Raw genomic sequence first — 20,205 nt, 5'->3', positions numbered from 1 at the left:
AATCAAGGTAGAACAATGCTTGAAAAAGAACATTAATAGGAATACAATATACAAATACAAACTTTACAAAACACACATCTACATATAACAATAGACTTATAGCAACACATGGGTTGGATGTTCCTTCCCCCATTCCAGGGCGGGACACCAAAATTGAGCTTGCAAGAATTTCTCCAGCAATATTTCATGCAATACATTAATCCCTTGCATTAGCTGTTGTAGCTTTGTTGCACACAAATATACTGTTTCATGATGTTCATCGATGCCTTTATCACCAACCTATTTCCGTGAAATCCTGTAGTAGAAGCAATGCCATCTTTTTCACCAAATAAATGGGCATGACAAACAAATAGCACACAATCACAAGCAATAGCAAGAAAGCATATTACTTGCAGCAGGCATCCAGATTTCAGGCACACATATGGGAAGGTCACTATTTAGTAATGACCTATTTAGCTATTGGTCTCCATGTTCTTCATTTCCTAATTAGAATATCCATTAGAATTTTCTACAACTAGATGCGTTACCTAGTAATGGATCTCCAGAGTTCTCTGTTAAAATACCATTCCTGTGCATATTTGAGGATCTTACGTTAGTGTATAAAAATAAAAAATTCAGCTTTGCTAAAATTGTAATTTCGCTACTGCAAAGAATAAGGCTTCTCTTGATAAATATAGCTAATCGCAGTCCAGAAAGACTGGAGCAGATATCCCTCTCCATACATCCTCTCAATCTTGTACATCTCATATATTTGAAGTCCTTTTAGGAAAGGAAAATGAATATTAATAATCAGACCAGAGCTTTCCTCCCAACAAAAAAGGGATCAAGAATGACAATTTTCAGCCAACTACATTTCAGAATGAAAGCCCAGCATCATCCAATCTTTGTATTCCGAAATACAGATTTACATACTGGCTGTAAGGCAGAAAAGAATACTACCTGGGAAAAGATACTTCATGACTACACATGTACAGAGGCCAAATTCTGCATGAACAGCAGAAATAAAGATCGGTATACATCTTTCTCCACAAAATCCAGAGTAAAACCAAATAAACGACTAATGAGCACATTTCAGTGCATTTCATATATCTCTGCTGCTCTCGCGATGAATATTTTCTACGCACAATTACAAAAATCATGAATTCATCTAAAAACTTGTTGTAAACCAATGTTGACATTAATATATTTTGTGAAGTTGACAATATGAAGCTCACAAGGGAACTTTGTTACCCAAAATCTTTACATTTGCACCTTCTGAAACAGTAAACACCAAATATGTAATAGTCAGTTATTCTTGATTTTGCAGTCAATCCAAAATTTTCCAAATTTATCTAAGGCTTCACCAAGCTGAGTTTCACCCCATAGTTAGGCTGATTCTGAAGAGCCTATTCAGGAGGACATGCTTTCCACATTCATATTCCAAAGTCTATGGTTTCCTTGACGAAAAGCATTAGCTGCCAGCTGACCAAAGAGCAGTTAAACAAAAGCAACTGTCAGAAAAGATGTTAGAATAGGAAACATCAAAAAATTATTGTCAAATTTCAATCAGCATTAAGCATCAACAGATAAGAATAGCAACCTCTTGATAAAAAGAATTGATTTCCTCCTCTGTCAATGCCTCTTCTCCACCTGCATTTTCCTCCCACCCAAGGGAACGAAGAAAAGCTGCCTCTTCTTCCTCTGAACCAACTCTGACAGAGACCATATTAGTAGATATTGAAGTATCATTTTCGCCAGCATCCCTATTAGTAGTTTCAAATTGTCCAGAAATAAAACCATTCAAAATTCCTTTATCTTTCTCTGCGGTTGTTCTTTCAACTACAGAAGATGCAATATTGGGCTTTACAAATTCATTTTCCAAAGAAGAATTATGTTTTAGCTCCACATTATTCTCAATAGTTGAAGGCACCTTCTCATTTCCATCATCAGCTTTATATGCTCTTGATGAACTGGACTTATCCGGAGTTCCAGTGGACGTGTGACTATCAGATTGTTTCCTCAGTGAATTAAAAAAATCACTTCGTTTTTGTGCCTGTAACACAGATTTTTTCTCCTCAAAAACTAAGCTGCCCTCCTTGTGTCGCACAACTAGCCCCCCATCCACTGTACTTGAAGTAGGCACTGAAGAAATTGCTCTGTGGTCAGCTGGAAGCTTAAGCTTCCTAGGACCCATCAAATTTGCACCTAAATCTGAAGCACCTCCAGCCAAAGAGTTAAATGAATTGCTAATGGTATTTCCACCCTTTCCAGGACTGGCACTGTCAGTTTTAACAGCAGAAGAACCCATCTCTCTGCCTTGCTTGAGAACTACAAGCTTGCCACCTTGACTTAATTTAGGTGAGTTTATAAGATGGGATGACCCTATTGACTGGGTAGCCTTTACAGTGGATGCGTTTGTATCAATTGAACGTGATGATTTTGCCTTCGACTTCTCAGAAGGACTAAGCCCCTGCAAATTGAGAATGTGAATTAGAAACAGAAAGACAATTGGAGAAAGTAACACCATTCAAGATCATCATTCATAAAAAACAGATACTGCTAACCATCAGAGAAAATAAAATGCATACACTACATCTGAACAATAAAAACAAAGGTCTTTAAAACCCATGGAAAACAGCAGTGCCAAGAATTAAACACAGGAAGAGATAAGAAGACTTCCTGACAACTACTTGCTCAAGTGTTTAAAGAACGAAGTTTCAGCTATGAACACAGCTCTGTTTGTGGCTTCATCAGTATTGATACCAAATTCAAGTCCAACACGATACAAAAAATACACCTACTATCAAACAAATTACCATTATACACTTTTGTTCACTACTCTTATCACTTCTGCTTTATGTTAACACTGATTTACATATGGAATCAAAAAAAAGACTAGAAGTGCTCGATAATTTAGAATGAAGACTCGTGTGTACATTTGCAAAAGATTTTCTGTGATGCCTCTGCAGAAACTTTTATCCACGGGTTACCCAGAAGAGCATTGGCAAAATATTAATTTGTTCAATGGGTTATTATGATTTATTTTACTCCATCCTCCATATTATGAAACAGTCGCCATGCTTAAACTTGCACTTCATAGCTACATGTGTAAAATATGTCAAATTGATGCCTCGTGCTAACCACAAAACACTCCCCACTCATACTCATTCTTGCTATTTCAAAGTAGTTAATATATTCAAATCCCTTCTTTCCATTCCTAAGAATCAAACCATGTCTGTCATCAGCTCATTGAAAATATATTAAGAAATGAGTCATCTTCTCTTTCAAAATTCAAATCACTCAAATAGAATTTAGAAAAGTTTTCAAAAGTAAACTATATGCATTTGATAAACCAAATGCCAAAGTCTACATGATACAAGTTTGAAATTAATCTTGGGAATAGATTTGCTGTTTGTTTTGCTTTGAACAAGTACAAAATAATTCACATCTCATTTCATTATATTTCTGCTGTTCTTACTAATCTACTTTGTAGAGGTGTAATGTCCCTGCTTAGATTTAATATAAATGGTTTTTGGACAGTTAAATATTATATTATCTGGCCTTAATAAAATCTAAATATTTTAATGCAGCTGTTTTGACCTGTTGTGGATATTTCTGGGGACTGAATTGGAACTTCTGTTTTAAACCAAGCAAGATATTTGCAATACCCCACCCCACATAAAAATATGCTTCTTTAATCAATTATTTTTTGTTAATCAATAAATTGTCGCCTTCCATTCCCACAATAACCCTAACCAAGAATATACAGCCCGACTCATAACTTTATAAATTGACAAAATTAAAATGACAAATATAAATTTGCATTGACTAATACCTAATTTATATTAATTTACACCTTTCATGGCCCTCACGGAACCATTATTGAATTTACAAGAAACTAAAAATACTTTACAAACATTGCTTCAGCAACTATCATGGCCTAAGGAGGCTCCGGTTGGCATTTACAACCTTCTAAACTACAATCTAGTATGTTCTTGGGCCTAACCACTACAATGGCCGCTTCTTGAATAAATTTCTCTACTACTACAATCATGTTCTTGTGTGCTATTCTAGAAACTAGAATTACTTTACAAACGTTGCTAATCATGGGCTCTCATAGCCTAAGGAGGATCCCGTTGGCATTTACAACCTTCTACACTACAATCCAGTTTGTTATAGTGCCTAATCACCACAATGGCCACCTCCAAAGAAAACACTTCTACTACTACAATCATATTCTGGTGTGCTATTCTAGAAACGAGAATTACTGTACAAACGTTGCTTCAGCAACTATCATAGACTAAGGAGGCTCTGGTTGGCATTTACAACCTTCTGCATTACAATCTAGTTTGTTCTTGTTCTAGGGGTGTGTGAAAGCTCCAGATGAAACGCTCCTCTTTGGAGGGCTCAAATACCATTCAATGGTAGTGCCTTGTCCATAAAATATTGATTTGATCTCTAGAGCATTGGAATTTGGACAAATTTTAGTGGTTTTTAAATGTTTGCCTCTGCTGAACCTACAGTACAAGCAGGTAGTAAGATTTCTCTCAGGGCTGCAGCAACATAATCGGACTCATAAAAGTATGTATTTTACCTATTCTTGGGTGTTAATAACTGCTTTTAGAGTATTTTGCTGCATTTTTCAGTTAAGGGGCAGTGTATTGGTTGTTTGGTTGCATGTGGGAGTGGAGTTTCAATGTCTGGAAAATTAGAAATGATTTCAGTGCATCACCAATGAGCTACAGCTCAGATGTTAGTGGTGTTTCCAACAATTTAAAGAAACCTCAGACTTGCATCAGCTTTTGTGACATCTCTTTGAGGTATATCTCATGTTGAGTATTTAAATACTTGTTTATCTATGCAAGTTAGTTCACTTCTGAATGGTTAAAGCAGTTTAATATGGTATCAGTACTTTATATCAGCGGTTATTCTTCTTATATAGCCTTTGTAATGCATGTGATCTAACTTTGCAATACTTCAGATGGTTATACCACCGAAGAGTTATCATTTCTATGCATTTCATGCTATAAAACTGGATGTCTTACCGCCAATTCATATAGCATTTCATAATCCACAATTTTGGTGTTGATACAACTCATTTTGGCATTGAACAAACTGGCATTATTGACCATTTTGGTTCAAGTCAAACTTAAACATTCTGCCAATGGCCTGCTTTGTATCCAGTCTTCTAGATGTGTTAATTAGGCCGGATACAGTTTATACATACATTAGCTGTGTGGTTGGAAGCACTGTATGCTCTCACCTTGCCCACTTTGGGATCTTAGTGATCAAACAATGTTGAAAACATTGCATTGTTTCTTATTTTCAGTTGGAAATATTTCAAAATAAAATAGAGGGTGTTTATTTCATACCTCCACAGAGGCCCAAACAGCGATGGAGATCATCACGGACCACAATGGTACACAAAAAGGGGCACCCCTACTTATGGACATCGTTTTCATTTGAATTGTGTCCAAAATTCAAGTCTACATGCACAAAAAGATACTAGGCAATTTACTTAGCTACTAAAGTTGAAAATACATGTGAACCCATGTCCTCCAAGTAAATAATGTCACTAGTAATACAATGCCACAACTAAAGCCACATGTCGTAAATAAACATCACAACACACTAACATGTTAAGTGGTGGGTGAAATGAATATTGAGAAATACTTGGAATGGTCTAAGTTGGGCTGCCAAGAATACCCAACAAATTATACCAAAAATCAAGGATCAAGGTTTGAAAGGGAGGCGTGTTGGTGAGAGGAAGTTCAACTCTCCAACAAAATTTTGTTAAGTAAAAGGGTTTAGAGAGAGGTTTGATGGGATGAGCAAGTGATTGCCCAAAAGGAGAAGGGAATGAAGAAAAGGGATGGTTGTGAGGTATGCATAAATGGGGAAGTCTGAAACCTTGATGAAAGTATAGAAGAGAGTGGACACGAGAGGATACTCATGCTAAGAAGGTAAACTCCACAACTCCGAAAACTTACACTAACTTAGAAAATCAACCATACCTACATACTTAACAAATTTGGGGAACTTAAGCAAATGCATGGAGGTGAAGGGGAAGAAATCATACACATCTTTGGATCAGGGTGGAACGTTGGTGATAGGAAATGGGTGTTATGGACCACAACATAGATTACAGATAAAGGGGACATGACAAAAGGTCTCCTAAGATTGACAGTGACAGAAGCTTTATCAAACATTTGTCTTATGAGTTATTGACTTTGCAATGATTGTACTATGTACTCAATGCTCGTCATTTAACAGTCTTATTTGGCTTACTCATGATACCACCTAAACTTTATGGGAATATTTTTATTCTCCTCAAGCTATTACCATAAACGGCTTATCAAACTTTATTCAATTTTACAAGAAATAAGTAATATCTTCATTCATATAGATTTTGACATGATTTGTAAAATAGTTTAATCCATATTTGGAGGGATCAAATTGTTCCAATACTTTTTATGTAAGCCAATTCTAACTGTGAACAAATAGCCTTGCTGATATATACCTTCTATGGTTTTCTTGTAAATGCTATGAAATAGTGTATAAGAAACTCCATTTTTTCCCCCAATGAATTTTTAATTTTGTAATAACTGTTTTTTAACTCAAATTTATTGAAAATTTTGACAGTGAGGAACTTTCTATTTTAGGTAAGGACACACAACTACAGATTTTACCTTCTCATTAATTTCAGATGCTATTGCATCCAGTAGACCACACAGGCAAACAACAAATACACTGGGACCTCATTAATTCTTTGATGATTCAGGTGAAACTATTGCAAATATGCTGACGATTTCTGATGGCGCTCATTTTTTACATGTTTTGTGTTTTAACTTTTAAGGAACATGCAAGGATTGTGATAAATATGGATAATTGTTTCCTTTCCCAGAATGTAATACTTTCATTGCTTGCATGCTTGGACTATGGCATATAGCTAGCTACCTATCAAAAGTAGGATATCTTTTGACCCTATCAATGTCTCATCGTGATAGACAACAGGGAGGCCATGTTGAGTGTAGCCAACACCAAGAACATAAACTGAAAGAACAGTCACTATATCAAATTGTTGTATAAGTGTGCTAACGCATGTATCAAAACTTAACAAAGTCAAAGATAACCACTGATTTAGGGGCAAATTTAGATGCTTGGTTCAGAGGCTATCCACTTCAAGAGATACGCAATATGAACATACAATGAAAGTTCCTAGGACTGGGACTGTTGAGCATTCTGAACATCCCTGGTATTAGCTGTTCACAGATCACTTGAATATTCTCTATATCAAATAAACTCCTCCATCAAAAATGTATCCCAAGTACTAAACCTGGTCCATGGAAAATGAATAGTTATCCAAATTGGCATTTAGCTTATGTTCAAGGTTTTCAAAATCTATTGAACATGGTTCGGGTGTACTTCCCATGTCTTGTTCAAACCCAGTATGTCATGAAATAGACAAAAGCAAAATAAAGTCTTTAGGGGTGCAAAATGTTGTTCAACATCCTCATGATTGTTGCAGGTGAGTTAGCCATGCTAAAGTTCATGTCTAAGCAGTCCAAAGCTCCTTTTTTTTCAAGTGAATCCACTCCACACATAAAAGACTTCATAACATCTATTCTTAAATTTGGGGGATTGGATAGGCTAGTAGAAGAGGCCAAAGTCATCCATATCTAGTGGTAGCACAACAGACCTGCCAGAAGGTGAAAAAATGAGTTGAAATTTGAATGCTTCCTACATCAATTCCTAGGGTTGAGCTTAATTGGTTAAAGCATTGAGTTCTCACTGTGAATACCCAAATTCAAATCCCAAAGGGACATATAGCATGGAATTCTAACTTGTGACTCTTGGTCTTCCATAGTTGGCTTCTAACGTGGAGGTGCTTTCTAAATAAGTGGATTTCTAAGTTGTGACTCTTGGTATTCCATAGGTGGTTTCTTGTAATGTTCCCTACCGGAAGGCTACCTATTTCCCAATAACTATTAAACATTATTATGTCTTAAATTAAGTTATTGAGATTAGAAAACATCTGATTCTTCATAATACAATTTATACTAATTATTTTTAAGGGTTTGCCCTTAATTATTCCCTAACCCTAACAGAGTATATGTGCTTACAGCATCTTGGGCCTTACCTGTCTTGTGACAGAATTACTCCGCCTCTCCCTACACAATACCCCTATCCCTACATAGGCATTGGCGAAAGACTAAGGACTAGACCATTAATATATTAACTTCTTTATGTATTATGAATATATATGAAATTACGTATGAAAGTCATACATATTGCAGTCTATATTGATATTACTATTGAATACTACATAAGAACATTATCAGGCATCATATATTAAGCATACATATTAAGCACATCCACATGCATACCACCAAGAACAAGGATGTTACTGCCTGTAACTTAATAACAGTTCTCATCTGATCTGATCAATGGTGATGTCACTGAATGCTTTTGATTTCTTTCCTTTATATCTCTCAATGTGAGGAAGAGGTCACACCTCTTCATCATGTATGCCCTTTGCAAGAGACAGGCCCTTTCACCATTGGCACCCTTTGAAAGAGTTTAACTCTTCATTGTTTCTGCCCTTTGAAAGGGACCCAACCTTTCACAATCAGATCTACACTTCTTATTTAAATCAGATCTGCACATCTCATTCCCAAATTCTCCCCCCCCACCCCTCAAATGAGGTTCTCTTCTCCCTTTTAAATCTCATGTTTGAGGGAGTCACAACATTTCATTCCATGTCTTTTGACCACTCATTAACTTAAATAAATTTTAATTATAATTAATTATACTTTAATATATTAATTTAATTTTTATTATTTTATTCTTTTGTATTTTAATTTTATTGTTATTATTTATTATTAAATTCTATTTCAAAGTGTGGACAATACAGTCCACCCCACCCAAGATTGATTGTCCTCAAGCAATAATGATCACAGAGTGTTCAAAATGACTTCCAATATGAAATGTCTTTGTAAAACACACACAAGGAATAGACATGCTAGAAACACATCACACATGAACCAAACATGGAGCATACACATAAAAACACGAAGCATACATATGGATATATGCAAACAAAAAGCATACATGCGAATACACATATTGTTAGATTCCTTCTCATTGACTAGAATGATTCATTGATTCATGTTTACCCTACAAGATGGCAGGATCAAAGCTCCGATGCCAATTGTAATGTCCCCTACTAGGAGGCTGCCAATTTCCCAAAAATCAACACCCATTACTTAATATTATCATGCATTAAATTAATTTATTAAACTAGATAACCATATTTATTCATAGTACAATTGATTGTGGCTGTATTCAAGACCCAATTCTTACTTCCTTTCTAATCCTCAATCTTGGATGGGGATTTACTTGTCTACAGCACGATGACACCACCTCCATAATTGGGCCCAGGTTTCAGAAACATCCGTCCAAACCACCCTTGGGGCTCACATAATTTGGGATGGATTTCATTTTTAGCATAGTTTCTCAAAAGGAGCTGATATTAGTCTCATGGTTCCGCTCACAAGAGCTTGTATTGATCTCATGTCGATGTTCATATGAGCAGAATATTTGTAAACAATTAGCATTATGAAATAAATTGTGGAATTTGGTTCTCCAAAGGGCAGTTGGTGAGATCCCAGAATGAATTCTATAGAGCACTTGACTTGAAAGTCAAGAGGTACTCCTTTAGACAAGACAATCTCATTGCACTCTGCAGACATCCAATCCTTCTAGTCCTTTATCTTGATTGTAAAGATGAATTGCGCTTTTAGGATAAACATTATTTTCTACCTTTGATGTGCCTATGAGGTGGACAATCTTCCTCATGATAGCAGAAGTGATGGCACTAATTGAGTAAACAAGGAAACTTTGATATCAAAAAAAACCTTTGGAATCTTCGAGTGCTGATCTCCAACAATGATAATGACATTGAGGCCTTGATGTCTAGGCATGGCATTCCTATATGGAAGGTTGGAATGAACAACCACCAAAAACTCCAAAGCAGTTTGATCAAACTGATCGATACATAAACTGCAATGGAGATTCCACTTCATTTTATGCCATGTAGTTTACCTCTACTGGCTTCAAAAAACCTTTCCACTAACCAAAAAAGCTTGCAATATGCTTCAAGAAATCACTACAATTCAAAAGAATACAAGTAAAGTCACATATAACCTAAGTTGTCGGTTCGAGTTCAAAGAACCGGTATGACAATTTTGAAAAGGGGTTTGGGTTCGTTAGTACAAAAACATGTAAGTTGTGTGTGTGTGTGTGTGTGTGTGTGTGTGTGTGTGTTTGTGTGCAGCCTATAAGCATGAATTAAGATTAGCATGTCACATAGCATCATATAAACAGCCAAACCAACATAAACTTGTAATCATAGCATCATGATCATAACATAATAGCATCATATACATCAAGCTTAATATCAAAATGACAAAATATTCAAGTATCATTGTTTCAATTTTCAACAATTTAAAGTTTAATCATCAAATGGATTCTCTAATTCATCATCCTCATTCTCCTCCTCCTCATCCTCCTCATCATTGACATTGACATTAGATGAACCAATGCCAATGTCAATGCCAATGCCACTTCCACTTCCACTTCCACTATAAGTTTTCTCGCTATTCGAGTCATCAAATGCAACAAGCTAAGAAGCGGAAGCATCCAAATCAGTATGCTCTGGCTCTATATCCCACATCTTCATTTCCCCTTGGTTGTAGTCGCATTGCTTATGTGAAAAAAGAAGCAAGTTGGAATGCACATATACTAAATTCTCCACTCTTTATGATAGCAACCTATTGCGCTATACTGAGTGGATGAAAGAGTATGTGCTCCAAGCAGATGAACTAGCAACCTATGAAGACAAAAGTAAACTATAAATAAATTTGTGATAAATTTTAATTAATTAAACTTACTTGTGATAAAACTTTGACAGCAAGGGATTGTAGGTTTTGGAAGCATGTGCCATGGAAGTACCACCAACTATGAGCATCCTTCTTGGATCTATGACAGAGTGCATCAACACTTAGACCATTTCGATTGGCAAATTTTATGAACTCATTTGTAACAATATCTCGCAAACCATCATCAGGATAGAGTCTAAGGAATGTTGCCTTGTACCCATCAGATACTTCTAGATCTCTCCATGGTGGAATCCTTCCTAGTTTTATCAAGAAATTGATTGCTATAGTACTTTGGTGTCAAGGCATAGACAAGAAGATGCAAAGGAGTGGTCATCTTATTGCACCTTTCTACAACAATTGCTTCCACTTCTTTGAAGAATTTCTCCTCGGGGTCATTTTTTCTTGCATTTATAATGCACTACATTTTTTCAAGCATTGAGTCAATGCCATCTTAAATCTCACCAATGCAAGGCCTATCCATGTCGATATAGCGAATCATGCTCATAACGGGCTCAGTGAAACTAAGGAGATATGTCACAAGATCCCACCATGACTCATTCAATATTCGTTCCCTAATTTTTGCTGCCCTCTCACTGCTACTTTGCTTCCATATAGTCCAATTTGTATTGATCACCATATTGCAAAGTGTCACTTTAACTTTCAGAAGTCGTCTCAAGACAATTGTGTTTGATGCAAAACAAGTCTCAACAACCCATAACACAAATTAATGCCAAAATGATTAAAAAATAAAGCCAAATTTTAGAGAAGAATACACAATATAAATTACGCAAGGATATTATGAACATTGAAATTTCAAAAATCAGAAAATGTAAAATTAGATTACCATTTCACTTACCTTCAATAGCTCCAAATTCGAAAAGGATCTAAAATCCCTTGAGACGTGATGGTTTGTGATGAACATCTGGATGTCCTCAACCTCTGCATACACATCTTTGATCCATTTAATTTTATTCCCAATCTTTTGTAGCATAAGATTGAGTGAACGAACCGCACAAGGTGTCCAAAAGATGTGATCATAGCGTTCCTCAACCAACAAACCAGCAGCTCTACATTTTTTTGCGTTGTACGTTATGACTTGGACAACATTGCGGGGTCCCACTGACTCAATGGCGGAGATGAGAATATCTGCGATAAATTGGCCATCTTTTACTTGGCCCTCACAATCCACAGCTTTCAAAATCATTGCCCCTTTAGGGGACATTGCTATGACATTGATCAAGGGACAATTTTAAAAATCTTTCCACCCATCTAAAACAATTGATACTCCTCTTTCAACCCATGAATCCCTTATGGGTTTCAATGCATCTTCAACCCCCTTCACCTCTTTTTCCAACAAAGTTCCATGCACCTTCTCATAACCTGGGCCCTTATACCCTCTTGGAGCTTCATTAACACTTCTCAACATTTGCTTCCAATATGGGTAGCGAAAAACATTGAAAGCCAACCCATTATATACACCTTGCTACATCTTGGTCAACAATGTCTCGACTCTCATTTTGAAATGTGGTTTCTAAAGGCCCCTTTGTTCTTTTGTGTGTCAAGGGCGCTTCACTTTGAGGTTCAGATGTGGAAAAGAAAGGGTGGTTTTCTACTACAGCATTGGGATTAGATAGAGGTTGCATTCCCTTTGTTTTTTTGGTGCGGTTTGATTCAATCTGCGGGCTTCCCTCTCTCCTGCTGCCTCATGCTTCCTAATATATTTCATCACTGTCTCATCTGGTATAGGTTTACCCTCTTTTCCAAGGCATTTTTTGATACCTCTTCCTGGTATTCCACACAAATGGCCTGCCACCCAAAAATATGAGCTATTACGTTCAACACCACATCCTTGGCATCTCCAACGAAATCCCCCACCTCCTAGACGCGGTCTTATAATGTCAACATACTTCCATAGGGGAGAATTTGGATCATTTTTTTGTTTTGAGATTGATTGTTCATTTGTGCCAATGGAGGAAGAGGTAGATACCATTTTAGTTCCTATGAAAAGAAATAATATGAACAAATTCAAAACAAAAACAAAATAATGAAAAGCAATTAATGTTTCATCTTTGACAATTTCTGAAACAAAATAAGTTGAAAAAAATGTTCAAAAACCTACCTCTTTCAGCCACTGGGAGCTTGCAAATGTGTGGAAATGATGCTGCAACACTTGTTGAAGCTTCAAAAATCAGTCTTCAACTCCTATTTGATTTTGGAAGCCAAACTTTGTTCACCCTTTCTTCAACCTACTAGCAAAAAACGTTTCTTTGCAACACAAATGAGGAGAAATGAGCCAAGTTTATGTTTAGAAACTCACTTTTAGGGTTTTATTTTCATTTTTTAAGTGGTGGAATTCAAAAAAAAATTGCAAATAAAATGGCTTTTTTGGCCGTCGGCTGCCTAGGTCCGTCCTGGCACAAACCACGCCTGTGGAACACGAACTCTGTCTAGATCACAGGCAGATCACACCAAGGAGCCAGGAGGGCAAACCCGGTAACTTAGCATATAGCTATTGAAAAAACAAGCATGAAAATGTAACCAAACACAAGTATTCACAAGAGAAACCTTAAATGGGAAAAATTTCAGTAAGGGTGAACTTCAAGCTCTATGTGTCACACTATAGCAGCCTTTACATGTAGGGTCAATGACAATAGGGCCTTCATTAACTCATAGCAACATAAACATGAATTCCACACCTGCCTTCATTAACTCATATCATAAGCATATAACTTAATCTCAAAACATATTCATTGGATAATAACATTCACATGAGATATAACTATCATAGAACACAATAAATAAGTGGAAACCCTAGAGCGAGAAAAACAAGGAAAATTAATGCTTTTATATAAAATCTTCTTTTACAAAGTTTGTAGCCTCAACCTACTAGAGGCATCAACCCCTCATTCTATTCATGAGCACCAACTCACAAGAGGCACCAACCCCTCATTCAAATTTCCACCTTATCAATGTTGCGTCTTCAATAGATGAAATTTGCCACACAACTGATCACAATCTCTCGTGAAACTCATTATAAATCTGCCATACTACTCCTCACACAACTCTCTTCAATATGCTTCAAATTCTGCTTCAAAGTCTTCTTTAACTTTCCTTGGAACCCTATTCAAAACTCTTCACTAATAACTCCTCATCAACTTGCATATGTGCTTGATTCTCTTCTTTTAATTTGTTATAATTTCCTTCCTCAAATTTGATATAGTCTTATTTTCAAACTACTATAGCTTCCATCTCAATTCTATTTTAATTCTGATCATAGATCTCTCACAAATGATCTTAACATCCTCTACATCGGTTTTTGTCTTCGCATATTCCTCTTACCAAACTGAGACAACTTTCTTATATAGTGCCTTGCTGTATATCTGATTTATAGATTTCCTACACACACTCCTCTTCTTCAAGTTTAATCTCTATATATACCTGTAGACACCCAATTCTGTCCAATTCCAGTATCATCAATACCTTTACCAAGGGAGGCATGTCTCTTCACAAATAGACACATCTTTAAAACTAGATTATATCTCTTCCTAACTAGTATTGTTTATGCATAAAAATAGCACCCTTTCACTAATCAAAGCATTGCCTTTTATCAAATTGTATGTTTGATTCTTTTTAAAAAAACAAATTACAAATCACACCACTTCATTCCTTACAAACCGTACCTTTTCAAAATCACTTTTACCATATGCGATTCTTTTAATGCATCTCTGCTTTAAATTGCTTTTGTAATTGCTGTCTACTTTATTTTTTTGTCTTTATTCATTTACTTTCTCTTATCCATAATATGTCATTTGTGCTATTTTGTCCTTTCTCGTGTTTTTTTTTCGTCTTAAATAGTTTCCTTTTAATTATTTTGTCTTGTGATCAAATCATTGTCTGATGACTTTAATCTGATCTTTAATTGCTGCTTACAAATATTGATCTATGCTTATCAATTCAGAATCTGCTCTATAATCTAAGTGTTACTATCACTAGCTGATGCAATCACTTCTTTGTCACCATTATAGAATACACATCATGGAATGTTTAATACTTTGGACAATAGTGATTGATCCCTACACCCTTGCATTTCTTTGGTTTATCAATATTTTGTGGATGTAATACTTTGTAAACCAGCACCCTCTCTGAGCTCTTGCAGTATGATCTTTCCAGTGTTATAAACATTATATTTGATTCATATTCAAAACAACATCCCTCAATTGTATCTATTTTATTCATAAATATGATGCATGGTTGGTGATCTTCTACATGGCCAAACATTTCTCTAATCAACATTGCACTTTCACTAATATATTTATTACAATGTTCCCACTTTTAGCAAAGGTGATTAAGTTGCCTTCTACCTCTGTCCTCAACCGTACAAGAGTGTGTAATCACTTGATTTGATGACACAACGTAGAATAGATTTCACTTCTAGTCCTTCCGGATCTTGGGCATTTCCTTTGACATCAATGACTAGCATTTGTCTTTATACTTTTGACATCAATGACAAATCTTGTACATACTTGTTTGACATGAATCCCTTTGACATCAATGACAGCTTGTCTATGACATTGTCTTCTTACCTACATAACATCATTGACAACATTTCCAACAGAAGACCCCCAAATTTGGGTACGACTAGATACAACATTCATTATAAGCTCATACACATATATTTAACACAATTTTCTAAGTTATTAGAGGATATCTTAATTACTTAAACGCAATACAGGCACATAATTGCTACATAAATAATTATAAGTTGATTTAACAATATGTGCAAAAAAAAAGTAGAGTTGCATTGTAAGATAACCCAAAAATCTGGATCAATGAAATAGAAAAACAATTCATTTGTCTTCCTCATTTGGTGTAGATTTTGTTTATACCAAAAAAATGCATGATTGAAGTATTTTAATTTCAGTTTAGAAAGATTTACATCAAATTTTTAAAAAATCAAATCACAGTGTATCCAGCACAGTTGGAAAATCAAGTTTTCTTTTTTGGGCATGTGTGAATATGGTATCCAACGTGTATCCACACCATATCATATCCTTATCAAATATGAGGATACCCACACCCGGGAAGGAGCAGAGGTGTGTCCAAATACTCTGGCAGAGTTCAGCAGTTCATTAGAGATCAGCAGAAGAAGAGAGTAGAAAATTGAGTCACACTTCTTGTAATTATCTTCCCATGTTAATATTAAAGGTAGCAAGGCTTGCCACTCCCAAAGTCTCAGTTTCTATTCAAATCAGGGGTTTCTAGAATTAAAAAATGTGTTTTGTGCGAGTCTAGGAGTTTTTTTTGTTTTTTTCTCAGTATTTCCCTCACTTAAAGCAAACTTCATTTGCATTAACAGTAGCAAACATTTGCATAAATTTATTAATTCTTGAATTCTAATAGAAGAGATTCAAGATACTATGTCTGAATCGGCAGAATCTGACAAGCCTTTAATGCCTCCAACTATCAAAGAAAAAGGTTCAAGGACCTCTTGTCAAGATAAAGGAAAAAAGTGATTGTTCTTTGGTTAAGTTCAAGATAGTTTTTTGTTGGTTTCAAGGATGAATGGAATTAGAAGGGGATTTACATCCCTCTTGTTGGTGTAATATTTTTTTTACCTTGGATATGTTCTATCCTGAGTGTTATATAACATCTGTTTAATAACTAATAAGTTTACTTGGGATAATAAGGGTATTTATTTATTCACCTAAGTAGGCTAAAACTGACATGTGTACACCTTGATTTGGGGTACGCAAGTGCCACCACTACCTCAACTCTTGATTGATGGTAGTTATGTGCTACCTCTATTTAGTCAAGGTCACCCTTAGTTAGATTGAGTTAACTCGCCTCTTGATTGAGAGGAATTAGAAATTAATTCATACCTCTCAGACATGTCATCTCCTTGATTCATGCATCAAAGAGATCTCTATAGTTGCATGTTTTTTGTTTTGTTTTTTTAAAAGGTGGCAGTGCCACTTAATATATTTTATTTATATATTTCTTTAAAAAAGTTGATTCAAAGAGCTCCCGAAGAAAAGAACCAGAAAGAAAAACTCTGATCCTTGCTCGATAATACATAGAAAGGTTGTAGAACTTATATCCCTAATATGCCAAAAAGGTACAATATAACTCATAATGTCCAAAATACCGAATGCCACAAATCATCCCCAATTATCAAATGCTTCCTGGAGTATGTTCAGCAAGATGAAGTCCAAACCAAAACATCACAAAAGCTGTACACATTTACACAGCAGCCCACGGACTGCCTAACTTAAGCATTTATGCAGCTTGAAGTCCACACGCTTCATAGATGACCAAATCGACATCCATTCACATCATTCAGATACAGCAAAACCACGGAACCCTGCAATTATAATACCTCACATACAAACTTTTTATCATTATGAAAAGGACAATTGCACAGCCATGTGTAATATTATCCTGTACACATGTCCTCCAAAATTAGTTTTCTAAGAGTTGGAAAATAATCAAGATCACAATTCGGACCCATCATATCAAGCTCCACCTTGGAACTTCCCATATTTGCCAAATGATCTACAACCCGGTTCCCTTCTCTATACACATGTGAAATGGTAAAGTTTACAAATGTATCAATAAGTGCCCATGTTTGTTCAAGCAAATATCTTATCTGCCAATTGTCAATATTTCTCTTCATGCAAGCGTTGATAATAATAGTTGAGTCACCTTCGATGTGAATATAAGAAATGTTCAATTTTTTAACTAGTAGAATGCCTTCAAGCAAAGCATATGCCTCTACGAAGTTGTTAGTACCCAGTGGAATGGAAACAGATTTTAAAGCAAAAACACACCCCATGTGGTCCCTTATGCATACTCCTACTCTTGCATCACCCGGGTTCCCTTTAGAGGAGCCGTCAAAATTCAATTTGAAATGCGTTGAATCCGGAGGACACCATTTCACTTTATTTCTATCAATTTTACTAATTCTCACTCTCAAAAAGCAAGGTGATACAGGAATAGAAATGCCCTTCCAACAATTAATAACTTGGCCATCCCAAGAAGTAAATTGAAAATTCCCTATTTGGATTGAAATGATTTGAAACATGAGCATTAACCAGTTCTAACACTGATTTTTCAATGTAATTGAGAACATCAGAAAGAGAAGATGTATGCTTTCTAAAAATACGCTTATTTCTTTCCCACCAAAGTGACCATACTACTGTGGATGGGATCACTTTCCAAATGCATGCAAAAAGAGAGGATGAGTATAAGACTGGCCAAGACTGGAACAAATCCCACAAATTATTTGGAAGAGGGATGCTAAAGGAAAGTTTAGCAAGCACAAGCATCCAACAATAATGAGCCAAATCACATTGGAGGAGAAGATGATCTAACGTTTCATTATGCTCACCACAAAGTACACAAGCAAATGGAGATGCAATATTCAATTTATCAAGTCTCTCACTAGTAAGTATTCTTTTGTGTAAAGCAAGCCAAGCAAACATCCCTGCCTTGGGAAGAATACTGTTGTTCCAACAAAAGTTATAAGCTTTTTGTGAATAGGATTGAACAGACATCTGATGAATTGCCTTATACCCTTCCTTAATAGAGTACTTTCCATTCTTCGCAAGGCACCATATCAATTTGTCCAAACCATTAGAAATAAATACAATGCAGTTCTTCAGAATCAAAGAAAACTTTACCTTTTGATTCGGGGAGATTGGGAGTGAAGTTGGATTCTTCTAAATGACACGGTTTGAAGGCTTCTCAAGGTCGTCTATGTAATCATAAAGGTAAGATCCCCAATAGTAATAAATATAGGGATTGCATCTACTAGAGATTCCTCAAGATTAAGGGGGGGGAGACCACTCCATGAATCATGCCAAAATTTGACATCTTTGCCATTATGTACTTGCCAAGATATATATCTAGTAATCACATTCCTAGAAGCCATCATGAAGTTCCAAACTGTAGACCCTGATGGAGGATCAAGGATAGTAAAAATACGTGATGGGGTAGGAGTATCTAAATACTTTGCTTGCATAATTTGACACCACAAAGCATGTGGTTTTACATAAATATTCCAAACCAACTTTGCCCCAAAGGCTTTATTCCTTTTTGAAAGATCGTGTAGACCAACCCCGCCCGTAGTTTTACTGGGAGTCATTTTGATAAGAGACACAAGAGGAATCTTTTTATCTTCTAAAAGATTGCTTTTCCAAATAAAATTTCGAATAATTTTCTCGATATGGGAAACAATAGATTTCGGGGCTTGAAGGACAAAAATGTAGTAGTTTGGGATTGCAGCCAAAACAGTTTTGACAAGAAGGATTCTGCCTGACAGAGATAACCATCTAGCTTTCCACACAGAAATTCTTCTTTTTAATATGTCAATCACAGAATTCCAAAAAGAAGGTTCCCTGCTCCCATAAAGAAAGGAATGCCCAAGTACGAAGATGGAAGAGAATCCACTGGAAAGCCGAAAATCTGGATAATGTTGTTAGACACCATTTCCAAATAATAGTATGTTACTCTTTGTAATGTGTCTCCATAATATTGAATAGCTTTATTCTATTCATCTAGTTTTGTGATTGAGGCATTTCGTCTAGGGTAGATTTGTTCATAACAAATTCCCACATGGTATGTCATAACGGTAGTCCATTTCTAGAGATACTTATTTGGAGTGTCCTAGGCAATTTATAGCAATACAATTCCACTCAAGGGGTCCAAGAAATTAATTTTCACTATAGATCTATCTTTATAAAAGAAATAAAAGGGCCCTACTTTAACTATTTGTTAGTAACTATCCAGACACAGGTTGAGATAGGGTTCATGAAATCAAGGCAAACTTGGTAGCAAAAAGGCACTATACATTGTATAATATTTTGAGGGATATTTTGTTTTGGAAGACTTGTTTTGGGTTGTTGATGATTCAATTACAGATTCAAAAAGCTATATCAGTCATAGCATAGTTCCATCTACATGGTACAAGCATTGACAAAGGGAAGCAATAAAATAAGGGTTGAACCCTTTACTCTCATTCTTGCTGCTTTGACTATAATTCAATGTATTGCCCACACATTCAATATAGTATTGCAATGGTGCAAATAAAGCTGGTTCAAGAAAGTTCAAAGTCTTTGCGAAATTACATGTACTTTGCCGCATACAAAGTGACACTTAGTAACATTGAAGCAAATGAGGTGTAGATACGACTTTGATGTGAAATCTTAGCTTGCATTTCCACTATTTTAAACAACAAATATTTAGTGTAGATGTTTACCTATTCGTGGCTTTTTGGCATATATACATG

General features: G+C 35.8%; 1 protein-coding gene across 1 annotated transcript in view; it reads right to left on the bottom strand.

Moving 5' to 3' along the window:
* Positions 1–644: 644 nt before the first annotated feature.
* LOC131029531 (uncharacterized) overlaps positions 645–20,205 on the bottom strand; it is a 53,191-nt gene continuing 33,630 nt past the window's right edge. Inside the window, exons 4-5 of the mRNA XM_057960038.2 lie at positions 1,580–2,449; positions 645–1,461 (exon numbers count right to left, since the gene is read on the bottom strand). Of these exons, the coding sequence (XP_057816021.2) occupies positions 1,390–1,461; positions 1,580–2,449 (942 nt within the window). The 3' untranslated portion in view covers positions 645–1,389. The remainder of the gene's footprint in view (positions 1,462–1,579; positions 2,450–20,205) is intronic.

This window comes from Cryptomeria japonica, chromosome 5 (assembly GCF_030272615.1).
Source record: "Cryptomeria japonica chromosome 5, Sugi_1.0, whole genome shotgun sequence".
NCBI classification, from domain to species: domain Eukaryota; kingdom Viridiplantae; phylum Streptophyta; class Pinopsida; order Cupressales; family Cupressaceae; genus Cryptomeria; species Cryptomeria japonica.
This window is presented reverse-complemented; position numbering and strand designations above follow the sequence as displayed.